The 12,981-nt window shown below is 37.2% G+C and overlaps 1 protein-coding gene across 5 annotated transcripts in view; it reads left to right on the plus strand.

Annotated features, from left to right (window-relative positions):
• FNIP1 (folliculin interacting protein 1) overlaps window positions 1-12,981 on the plus strand; it is a 127,529-nt gene that overhangs the window by 102,879 nt on the left and 11,669 nt on the right. For all 5 annotated transcript variants that reach the window (XM_055548166.1, XM_055548169.1, XM_055548180.1 and 2 more), the window contains 4 exons: window positions 2,644-2,790; window positions 3,666-3,835; window positions 6,904-8,314; window positions 9,152-9,320. In XM_055548166.1, coding sequence (XP_055404141.1) covers window positions 2,644-2,790; window positions 3,666-3,835; window positions 6,904-8,314; window positions 9,152-9,320 — 1,897 coding nt within the window. The remainder of the gene's footprint in view (window positions 1-2,643; window positions 2,791-3,665; window positions 3,836-6,903; window positions 8,315-9,151; window positions 9,321-12,981) is intronic.

Consider the following 12,981-nt stretch of genomic DNA (forward strand, 5'->3'; position numbering starts at 1 on the left):
TTAACTCTTTTAAGTATTTCTTTTGTTATTTACCTCCGTTTTATTAAACAGTGTACTTAATGCAGCTATTTCATGATTTATCAATTGTAGGGCATATTTATCTTCTGCCATGAATTCATACTTGATCTTTGTTCCTTTAGCCTTTCAGTATGGTTTTAGCACTGTCTTTCAGCTTTGGTAAATTAGTTTCTCTGATAATTTATTTTCCTCTATTTTCTCTCTTGAGTTTATTTTATTAGAAATTGACACTCCTGAATTGATCGTCTATATGTCTTTCCTTCATATTTTTCTTTTCTTTTTCTGAATATATTATTTCCTATTTCTTCTGGAGTCCTTTGTGTGTGTATTTCTTTGTGTCCCTCTCTTCTTGGAGGCTTTACTTATGTATTAGTATCAAAATGTTGGTTGCCCATTAAGAATTGAGAGCGAGGAACCAAAATAAAGGTTAGGAGAACAGATTGGAGAACCTTACTTTAGAGCAGTGTTGCTCAACTTTTTTCATTTTCACAGCCTGAAGGAGCATATTTAAACATTTTTTCCCCCATAATTGCTGCCTCTGCCATGAAATTTTAATACCACAAGATTTACTATCTATGTACTTACGTACTATGAAAGATTCAAATATCAAGGAGGGTTTGGGGATGTCATTTCCCCAGGCAGGTCAGTTGCTTCCTCTGCTTTCCTGTCATTAGTTATTCTGCAGGAAGATGGGGTAGAATATAGGGGTAACCAACCATTTATGGACCTTGAATTAGTCTGTCAGTTTATAGTCCTATATGACTCCTGACCTACTTTTGAAAACTTAGACTCTCCTTGCTTCACTGGGGCAAATTAGCTTCTCTTTGTACATGTCCCCCGTTATGAGTACCATTATGTATCATCCTTCTCTACCCTACTACTTCAGTGAACATTTCTTCTCTGTGTTTTGTCTTCTAGAATCTTATTAGATCTGTAATTTTAATTTTCACTAAAGTTTCAGTAAAATTCACTAAAGTTCTGTCTGTTGTAGCAATTCATTTGATTTTTAAATCATTTAGTAGTGTTCATTTGGGGCGTAATAACTAAAAGTGGATAAACATTTGTTTTCAATTTTTTATCCTATCTGGATATCCTTAATAGTCTTTTAAGAATAAGCATTATCACATATCCCTCATTTATATTCTACTCCTATTTTTCTCTATAAGATGCCTGTAGTTTTTTCTATTCATACATTTAAGTTCTCAGCAGTTATTTTGTGCCCTACCAATAATTCATTAATGTGACCTGTATTTGTCACTTTATGGTAATATATCCTATTCATATTAGGTTGAGATTCAGTAAAACTTGAACAAGGAACAGAATTCTTTTTCTTTTGTGAATTTTGAAAGTGAAAGTGAAGTCGTGTTTGACTCTTTGCAACCGCATGGACTGTAGCCTACCAGGCTTCTCTGTCCATGGGATTCTCTAGGCAAAAATATTGGAGTGGGTTGCCATTTCCTTCTCCAGGGGATCTTCCCGACCCAGGAATCAAACCCAGGTCTCCCACATTGCAGGCAGACACTTTAACCTCTGAGCCACCAGGGAAGCCACCAGAATTCTAGTTATTTTAAATTATATTGAGGTAGGTATCGGAGCTTTGTGGAAATCTCAAGAGAACCTTCTAGAGCCTTACTAATAAGTTAATAACCATTAGCCACCTGTGGCTATTTAAATTAATTACAACAAAATAAAATTTAAAATCCAATTCCACAGTTACATTGACCATATTTTAGTTATTTTGTAATCACATATGACTGGCTAGTGGCTACCATGTTGGATAGCACAGATAATAGAACATACGCATTAGTGCTAAAAGTTCTGTTAGGACCGTTTGAGAGAGTAGAAAGTCAGATACCATTCTGTGGCTTCTGCGAGACTGATTAGTTTCTTAAGCCCCAACTTTGTGGGAGTTGCTTATCCTGGTGACTGTATAGTACTTTACCAAACAGATATTAATGTAAAAAAAAAAAAAAATTGCTGTCTTAAAGGTATTCTTTTTTTTTATTTATTTATTTAATTGGAGGCTAATTACTTTACAATTTTGTATTGGTTCTGCCACACATCAACATGAATACACCACGGGCATACACGTGTTCCCCATCCTGAACCCCCTTCCCACCTCCCTCCCCGTACGTACCATCCCTCCAGGTCATCCCAGTGGAAGAATCTCAGCACAGGCAACAAAATGATGCTGATAAACTATTGTTCTGAGTGGGTACTATTGGCAAGCTGTTACTCCATTTAAAATAATTTTCTATGTTGTTGATTATTTGTTATATATATGTAAGTATAGCTTATACCTTAGAAATGTACAACTGGAAAGGGTCTAGAAATTATCTGGTCCTTTCCTTTCATTTTACAGGTGAGGGTAACTGATACTTAAAGTAGGGCAGTAATTTATCCAAAGGCACACAGTCTTTGAGGACAGTTCCGGTTCTAGGACCAAAACATTTTGAGTTCATATTCCCCCTTTCCCTTGGTACTATGCTGAGGACAAAGAAGGAAAGACTTGATTCATTCATTACCTCTTTTCCAAAGCTTTTAATAACCTAGGTGGGAGCCAGCAACATTAAGAGTATGTAATTCTGGGAACTGAGTTTTATAATGTGTTTTCCTCTTTTTTAGAACAACAATTTGTAATCTTTATACAATGCCACGAATTGGAGAGCCTGTCTGGCTTACAATGATGTCGGGGACTCCAGAAAAGAACCAGCTTTGCCATCGGTTCATGAAGGAGTTCACTTTTCTAATGGAAAATGCTTCAAAAAATCAGTATGGCCCTCACTCCCTCCCGTCCTCCCTTTCTTACATCTATCCATCCATCTAGGCTATCTTAACTGTCTTAGCTGTTATTTATAATAACTGGATATCTAGATTGTGATCAAGTTCAGTTACAAAAATGAAAGAGTTAATCATTGCCTTTGGAAGTTTTCATATTATTAATGATCAAGACAGAATTATAAAAGGTAATTAATATAATTAAAAGATATAGAAGAAGGCCAAAGAACCTTATGTTGAGAAACAGTAAAAATGTATTTGTGTATTAAAACTCCTGACATTTTATGGAACTGTGTGAGGCTTCTCATTTTTCATAATTATATCTACATATGCAGTTTCATTCTATAGAAGATAACTTAAAAAATACATAGATAAGTGCCAGAATTCCAATAGTAATGTTTTCAGTATGGTACTTTATCATATTGCTTTCTTCTAATCATTCATCAAATTCTTAGACTCTAGATGAGTAATTTAAATGTTTATATTCTCTAAACAAAGTTTTGTTAATACTTTCCTTCATTTTCCTTTTCAGTAATTAGGAAATGTATAGACCTACTGGTTGATTCATAAACACTGAAAAGAATCCATAGTTTTTCAAATAAAATGGCATTTTTGTTTTTTAATTATGAGTCAAAATAGCTCCTTGTGAATGCTGTCTTTAAGGATTTTTCTTGTAACTAGTACAACAAAAAATTTATTAACTTTTGTTTTCATCTTGGTGATATACCTATCCTTTCCTCTATTCTTTCTTTCTTTCTTTTTTTTATGATGATTGGCCATATACCCTCTCTGCTTTATTCTGTCACTGCTTTTTGCTTGAGGTTTTATGAAAGCAGGTTAGAATCTGATAGGATGCATTTTGTTTTCAGATTCTTGCCAGCACTCATTACTGCAGTTTTGACCAATCATCTTGCCTGGGTTCCAACAGTCATGCCAAATGGACAACCACCTATAAAAATATTTTTAGAAAAACATTCCTCTCAGAGTGTGGACATGTTGGCAAAGACTCATCCATATAATCCACTTTGGGCACAACTGGGTATGTATTCTGAAAACCCTTACCTAATGCATTATACTTAGACTTTTGTGTAACTATCTGGAGTTGTTTTATAGCAAAAATAAATAGAGAAAAATTAAGTGCTCTCTTTTCCCTTTCCTTTCTAAAGCACTTCTTCCTTGTTGTTTCATGACTGCTAAATTGTCTTATCCCCATCTTATGTATAATATTCCTTATGGATAGAGACTTGCAACTGCAACAAAAGGAGCAGAATTTACTACTAACTTTGGGGTCTTCTGGATTTTTTGTATTTAGTACTTTGCCTAGAAAGAATGAATGAACAAAGTTACCTGTGATCTCTAGAATAAATCTGGTTAACTGAGAAGCAGTCATGGAGTTTTCCATTGGACCATGTTTGTTTCTTTTGTTGAGTAAATTTTGAAAATGTTGCCGTTAGTGTTGCACACCCCACTAAATAAATGGGTAACAGGAGAGAGGGTTTAACTGATGAGTTGACAGTCCTTAGGAAGGCAGTGTAGCCTGGAGCTTAAATTTAAGCATAGGCTGGGGAGTCAGGCATACCATGTTTGAATCACAGTTTCCCTGTTTATAAAGTAGGGATAATAAATAGTATAGGGAATTCCCTGATGTTTTGGTGGTTAGCATTCGGTGCTTTCACTGCCTCTGCCTGGGTTCAGTCCCTAGTTGGGGAACTGAGATCCCACAAGATTCATGGAGTGGCCAAAAATATATAAAATAGAAAATAAATAGTACATGCTTTATAATGTGAAAAGGAAATGAAATAATATGAGTATAGTATTTAGGACAGTGGCCGATAAATATATGTAGTTGCTGTTATCCTTGCTGTTACTCTGTTGCTATTTGGTGATGGGAGAAGAACTAGTGAGAACATTTTGGTGACCTGGTAGAAACTTGAACTTCTCTTAGTTGTTAGGGTGCATGAGCTTGCCAGGCAGATTGTCATGTGGCTTATTAATCATATAACCAATCAACCTCCGTCTCTCACTCCCACTCTGTTTCCTCCCTCCCTCCCTTTCCTTTCTTCTACATAATTAAGGAATAATTGGCATACAACAAACACATGTATAAAGTATACAGTTTTGTAAGTTTTGATACATAATGTCAAAATATATATGAAACCATCACCAAAATCATTATGGTGAACATATTCATCATTACAAATTTTCCTCATACCCCTTGTAATCACTTCCTCCCTACTCTGCCTGTTCACTTTCCCTTATACTCAGGCAGCCATTCGTCTGCTTTCTACCAATCACTGTAGATTAGTTTGCATTTTCTAGAATTTTATATAGATGGAAGCAAACACTAAGTGTTTTTCTTCGGTCTGAATTCTTTGATTCAACATAATTATTTTGAGATTCACCTATATTATATGTATTACTAATTCATTCTTTTTAAATGCTAACTAGTATTTCATTGTATGAATATTTAATATATGTTTTTCCAAATCAAGTAATTCAGTAGTTTTTTTTTAAATTTGAACATTTCAAATCTGTATTCAGTTTCACAGTCGTTTATTGAATGCACAGTATATCTAAGGCTCTGTACAAAGAGCATTGGAGGATATAAAGATGACTGTCTTTAAGAAATGACAGTCTTATACTGTAGGTAAAATATATATGGACGATAGGAGCTATAAGAAGTTAAAAGTTTGGTGGGAGTTCAGTTACAGAAGCTAACTTTTGTCCCAGGGAAGATGCTTTGGGCTGACAGAGATACAGAGGGACGTGAAAGTACATAGCATGAGTAAAGGGGTCTAGGTGTTAAAGTGCTGAGGACATTCAGAGGTCCAGTTGAAGTAGTCTGCTTTAACTTGGACTTTGGATGAATAAAGATGAGAAAAGGTAATTATCAGAAGATAAACTTGGAAAAGTAAAGTGGAACCAGTTATGAAAGACTCACCATGCCAAAGCAGTTTAAATTTATTTGCTTGTTAGTCGAAACCTTGGGAGTAGTTTGAACAGTGGCATCGTGGTGCTAGAGCCAGTGTCTTAGCTAGAGGAGAAAATGTATCATGTTAATACAGTCTATATATTATTTGAGACCTGTTTATGTTCGTTCCTTTAAAAAGTATGAGATTCTTGTAAAGTAAAAATAGAGGTTTTTCAAAAGTTGAATTAAATTCCACTCCCCCCTTTTTTGGAGAAGGCAATGGCACCCACTCCAGTACTCTTGCCTGGAAAATCCCATGGATGGAGGAGCTTGGTGGGCTACAGTCCATGGGGTCGCTAAGAGTCGAACACGACTGAGCAACTTCACTTTCACTTTTCACTTTCATGCACTGGAGAAGGAAATGGCAACCCACTCCAGTGTTCTTGCCTTGAGAATCCCAGGGATGGGGGAGCCTGGTGGGCTGCCATCTATGGGGTCGCACAGAGTCGGACACGACTGAAGTGACTTAGCAGCCCCCCTTTTTAAATGTAATAGCTGTTCATGTATAGTATCGATACAGAGGTGAAAATGAATCATAAAGCTGAACATGTTGCCCTTTTGAGTCTGTCGTGAGTATCCAGCTCTCTGGGGAATGGAATGGAAAGGAAAATGGACTTTTAAAAACATGGAAGTTAATGTGAGGTCCTGAGTAGGACAGCAACAGTTGAGGTTCAGGAATATAATTTCAATCAAGGAAAGTTAAGTATGTGATGTGACTACTTCAGCTTTGCTCATTTTCACTTCTACTGTCTTCCTCTCCTTGGTCCTCAGCAGATGTGCTTTTGCACATAAGTACTTTAGTCAGTACTTGTCCACCCAGATGCTGTACTCTGCGAGGGGACTGGCATGGAACATGTTCTTGGTAAATGTGACTTTCACAACTGACTGTTTGCTTGTGGTTTCAGCACCACAGCAGCTGCTTCAGGGGGAAGGTAGAAAGCCCCTCCATTCACCTTTCTCTTTGGTTAAGATCATTCATCTCATCCTACTCCTGAATAATCACTCACCTCTGAAGGAGCCAAAAGTAAAACCTGACCTACGCCTCATATAATAAGAGTAGGTTTCTGTTAATTGAAAATAGGCTGCTTAGCTGTATAAGTAGGGGATATGTCCATTAACTGATTTTTCTATTTCAGGAGACTTATATGGCGCTATTGGCTCTCCTGTACGGTTAGCAAGGACCGTGGTAGTTGGCAAACGACAAGACATGGTTCAGAGGCTGCTTTATTTTCTTACTTATTTCATAAGATGCTCTGAACTTCAAGAAACCCATCTTTTAGAAAATGGAGAAGATGAAGCCATTGTTATGCCAGGCACAGTAATTACTACCACTTTGGAGAAAGGGGAAATAGAAGAATCTGAGTATGTGCTGATCACAATGCATAGAAACAAAAGCAGTTTGCTCTTTAAAGAGTCGGAAGAGACAAGGACTCCTAATTGTAACTGTAAATATTGCAGTCGTCCACTCCTCGGGCAAAATACGGAGAATGTTTCACGACAAGAGAGAGAAGATATTCAGAACAGCTCTAAGGAGCTTCTTGGAATTTCAAATGAGTGCCAGATGATTTCTCTGGACTGCCAAGAAGAAAATGCTCCTGATGTTAAACAGTACAGAGATAAGTCAAGAACTTGCCTTGATACCAAGTTAGAAACAGTTGTTTGCACAGGATCTGCTCCAGTAGACAGATGTGCATTGTCAAAGTCAGGCTTAGACCCAGCAGAGGAAACGTGGCAGAATGAGGAGTTGCTAGATTCAGGTACTCACACAGGTAAAGTGTTGAGATCTGCAGGAATGGTTGTGGAAAAAAAACCTCCAGATAAGCTTGTGACAGCTGCATTTTCTTGTGAGGCAACCCAGACAAAGGTTACTTTCTTGATTGGGGATTCTATGTCACCTGACTCAGATACTGAACTCCGGAGTCAGGCAGTAGTGGATCAGATTACCAGGCATCACACCAAATCACCGAAAGAAGAAAGAGGGGCTGTTGATCAGCATCAAGAAGCTAAACAAACAACTAAATCTGAAGAGTCTGCTATACCGAACATAGTATCTGGAGAACCCTGTGAACTCCCTTGCTGGAATCATTCAGACCTAGAAAGCATGAGTTTATTTGATGAATATTTTAATGATGATTCAATTGAAACCAGGACTATTGATGATATTCCACTTAAAACAAGTACAGACAGTAAACAACACTGCTGTATGTTAGAGTTTTCAAAAAGGTTGTGTACAAAAAATAGCAAACCAAACAATGAATTTTGCAAATGTGTAGCAACAGTTCACCAAGATTCATGTAAAACCTGTTTTCCTCAACAAGACCAAAGAGATACACTCTCCATTCTTGTCCCCCATGGGGATAAAGAGAGTTCAGAGAAAAAAATTGCTGTGGGAGCTGAATGGGACATTCCAAGAAATGAAAGTTCAGATAGTGCCCTTGGGGACAGTGAAAGTGAAGATACAGGTCAAGATGTAGCCAGACAAGGAAACAGTTATTATGGAGGAGAGCAGGAGGATTGGGCAGAAGAAGATGAGATACCTTTTCCTGGGTGAGTATGCAGTTTTAACCTTTCATAGAACTTTTAAAAATATGTACCATTCTTTTGTTTAACTGGTCTCTGAAAGTTGGTTGTAGCTAATATAAAAGAAGAGATCATTGTTCTAGACAAATTTTCTTTGATTATGATGTGCTCTTACAAGAAGAATTAAAGGCTAAGACTCATAGGTACTGTGGAAAAGCTTTGTGAAGACATTAGAGAAAAGTTATGTTTGTGTATGGGAGATTGCTACTGTCTAGGAGTTTTCAAGCCATTTAGGGTAGAATTATGCTCCTCAGAGAGAACCTGTGCTGAGCCTGGCAACTAGGGAGAGGTAATCACTGAGAGAAGGTAGGAAATAGCTGTTAGAAATCAGTTTGCAGATAAGAGGAAAGCATAGAACATATACTCTCGGTCAAGAATACAAGGAAGAGATTCATACCTGAGAAATGTTACACACCAAGCTTTGGGTTTGTGAACTATTTATACTTGGTCTTAGGTGATGGTTTCTGTAATTTGATTGTATTAAGGGTGTGTTACATATACACAAGGGATAGCCTTCCTAAAGTCTGTTGTGAAAGATTCATGCTCATCTCATTACAGTTGTCCATCAAACCCTTTTTGGATACGAAGGAGTGTTTTGTGTTCTCATTGAGCCCTTAAGCCAGTGTGTTTTTTTTTGTTTGTTTTTAGGCCAGTTTTTATTTAAGGATGATTTTACTTTCAGTATATTTTATAGAGAATGATGGTACTGGAAATGTGGATTAGTAGAGTCCAAATTTTTTTGTATGTTTGTAAAATATATTTATTACTGAATAGATATGCTTTCTTTTGGAACTTTTCTCCCAGGTCGAAGTTAATCGAAGTGAGTGCTGTTCAGCCCAACATCGCCAACTTTGGGAGATCCTTGCTGGGTGGCTATTGCTCTTCTTATGTCCCTGACTTTGTTCTTCAAGGAATTGGGAATGATGAGAGGCTCCGTCAGTGTCTGGTGTCAGATTTGTCTCATGCTGTGCAGGTGAGTGACCTTCACTGCTATTAAATTTATTCAGACAAACTATTAACCAGTAGAACCCAGAGTTGCCTTTTATTGGTCACACTTCAGTGTATAATTGGAGAAGGAAATGGCAACCCACTCCAGTATTCTTGCCTGGAAAACTCCATGGACAGAGGAGCCTGGTGGTTGCAAAGAGTTGAACATGACTGAACACACAGGGATGCACAGACAGAACACAATTGTTTTCTAAATCCATCACTTTATATGTGGTTACCTGTCATCTTGAAAATAAGTGAAAGGAATCTGTCAAATTAGAAATCTGAAAATACCGAAGATGCTATGTGTATTCTTAGGTGTTCATCACCAAGTTATTTATAACATCAAAATATTGCAAATGCATAAGTGTGAATAGAATTAATTTTCATTTCTGGCATATAGTATTACAGTTGATTTTTTATATATTGTTGTATCCTGACGCTTTGCTGAGCTCTTTTATTAGTTTTCATAGTTCTTTGTGTGGCTTCTTTGAGATTTTCTACATACAGCTTCATTTTACCATCTTCCTTTCCAGTCTGCAATGCCTCTTTTTTCCCCTGGCCTGATAGTATAGCCTAGAGTGTTTAGTATAGTGTTGCATTGAAGTGCTGATGGTAGACGTCTCTATCTTGTTCTTTTCCTTAGGGAAAAGACATCAAGCGTTTAATTATTAAGCATAATAATGTTAGCTGTTGGATTCTTATATGATGCTCTTTTATCTGCTGGATAAAGTTCTCTTCCTAGTGTTTTGAGTTTTCTGTGCCCTGCCCCCTTAAATCATGACCTAGTGTGGGGTTTTGTCAAATACTTTTGTGAATCTATTGAAATGATCATGTGGGTTTTTCTTTTAATGTGATAGATTACATTGACTGATTTTTAGATGTTAATCCAATCTTTGTATTCCTAGGGGGAAAAATCCCATTTGGTCATGGTGTATAGAACTCATTTAGCCTATGAGTTGACTTTGTGTGTGGTGTAAGGTAGTGGTCCAGTCTCATCCTTTTGCAGTATGGCTGTTCAGTTTCTTAGGCAACATTTATTGAAGAAACTATTCTTGGGTCCTTAGTCAAATTAATTGAGCATATATACATGGATTTATTTCTGTGCTCTTCAGTCTCTTATTGCTCAAATTTAAAAAAACAACTTTTCTTCCTTTTATTGTTATAAATAACATTGATACTGTTGCTGCATTTTATGAATTTAAGGTTATTTCTATAGGCTAGATTCCCAGAAATGAAGATATTGACCAATTTTTAAATTTAGAACTATTTTCATGTTCTTGTTGCATGTTTGGTATTTTCTTCTCCAAAGACAATGGTAGTTTGAACAGCAGTTTGTAATGTCCCTAAAACCTGTTCCCTTTAAAATATTGGGGTTCTCTCTCTTTAAAAAAAAAAAAAAAAAAGGATAAATGAAGAAAACTGACTAGTTTTGAGGAACGTATTTGTATCCACCCTCAAATACTTCCAGGTCACAAAATAGGAAATGTATTCTCAAGTAAGAATATGTTCCTCTTGGGTATAGGCTGTTTTTTCCAGAAGTTGATGGTTAAGGAAAGGACTGAAATTGACTAACTTGAAATTTTATCAGATTAGGACATTGCTTATGATAATCCATGAGTGAAAAGAAGCAGCTTCAGAATAAATCACTGGTACTGCCCCCTTGTTTCTTTAACAACTCCTAACATGAATTTACACTGTAAATGACACATAGAGTCAAGGGATTAGATCTGATAGATAGAGTGCTTGAAGAACTATGTAACACTGTACAGGAGGTAGTGATCAAAACCATCCCCAGGAAGAAGAAATGCAAAAAGGTAAAATGGTTTTCTGAGGAGACCTTACAAATAGCTGAGAAAAGAAGAAAAGCAAAAGGCAAAGGAGAAGAGGAAAGATACATCCATCTGAATGCAGAATTTCCAAAGAATAGCAAGGAGAGATAAGAAAGCCTTCCTAAGTAAGTGATCAATGCAAATAGAGGAAAACAATAAAATGGGCAAGACTAGAGATTTCTTCAAAAAATTGATACCAAGGGAATATATCATGCAGAGACAGGCACACTAAAGGACAGAAATGGTATGGACCTAACAGAAGCGGATGATATTAATAAGAGGTGGCAAGAACTATACAAAAAAGATCTTAATCACTCAGCTAAGCACGATTGTGTGATCACTCACCTAGAGCCAGGCATCCTGAACTGTGAAGTCAGGTTGTCCTTAGGAAGCATCACTATGAACAAAGCTAGTGGAGGTAATGGAATTTCAGCTGAGATATATGAAATCCTAAAAGATGATGCTGTGAAAGTGCTGCACTCAATATGCCAGCAAATTAGGAAAACTCAGCAGTGGCCATGGGACTGGAAAAGGTTAGTTTTCATTGCAATTCCAAAGAAGAGAAAGTGCAAGTTACTCAGTCAGTCTTGTCTGACTCTTTGCAACCCCATTGACTATATAGTCCATGGAATTCTCCAGGCCAGAATACTGGAGTGGGTAGCCTTTCCCTTCTTCTTCCCAATCCAGGATCAAACCCAGGTCTCCCACATTGCAGGCGGATTCTTTACCAGCTGAGCAACTAGGGAAGCCCAACCCAAAGAAAGGCAATGACAAAGAATGTTCAAATTACCACACAATTGCACTCATCTCACACGCTAGCAAAGTAATGCTCAAAATTCTCCAAGGTACGCTTCAACACTGTGTGAACTGAGAACTTCCAGATGTTCAAACTGGATTTAGAAAAGGCAGAGGAACCAGAGATCAAATTGCTACCATCTGTTGGATCATAGAAAAAGCAAGAGAATTCAGAAAATCATCTGCTTCATTGACTATGCTGAAGCCTTTGACTGTGTGGATCATAACAAACAGAGGAAAATTCTTAGAGGTGAGAATACAAGACCACCTGGCCTGCCTCCTGTGAAACCCGTATACAGGTCAAAAAGCAGCAGTTAGAACTGGACATGGAACAACTGACAGGTTCCAAGTTGAGAAAGGAATACATCAAGGCTATATATTATCACCTTGCTTATTTAACTCTAAGCAGAGTACATCCATGCCAGACTGGATGAAGCACAAGCTAGAATCAGGATTGCTGGGAGAAATATCAATAACCTCAGATATGCAGATGACACCACCCTTATGGCAGAAAGTGAAGAGGAACTAAAGAGCGTCTTGATTAAAGTGAAAGAGGAGAGTGAAGAAGCTGGCTTTATTAAAACTCAGCATTCAGAAAACTAAGATCATGGCATCTGGTCCCATCACTTCATGGCAAATAGATGGGGAAACAATGGAAACTGTGACAGTCTTTATTTTTATTTTTTTGGACTCCAAACTCACTGCAGATGGTGACTGCCGTCATGAAATTAAAAGACACTTGCTCCTTTTAAGAAAAATGATGACAAACCTAGACAGCATATTCAAAAGCAGAGACATTACTTTACTGGCAAAGGTCCGTATAGTCAAAGCTATGGTTTTTCTAGTAGTCTAGTATGGATGTGAGAGTTGGACCATAAAGAAAGCTGAGCGCTAAAGAATGATGCTTTTAAATTGTGGTGTTGGAGAAGACTCTTGAGAAGAGTCCCTTGGACTGCAAGGAGATCAAACTAGTCTATCCTAAAGGAAATCCTAAAGGAAATCAATCCCGAATATTCAACG

The sequence above is a fragment of the Bubalus kerabau genome, chromosome 1 (assembly GCF_029407905.1).
Source record: "Bubalus kerabau isolate K-KA32 ecotype Philippines breed swamp buffalo chromosome 1, PCC_UOA_SB_1v2, whole genome shotgun sequence".
NCBI lineage: Eukaryota > Metazoa > Chordata > Mammalia > Artiodactyla > Bovidae > Bubalus > Bubalus kerabau.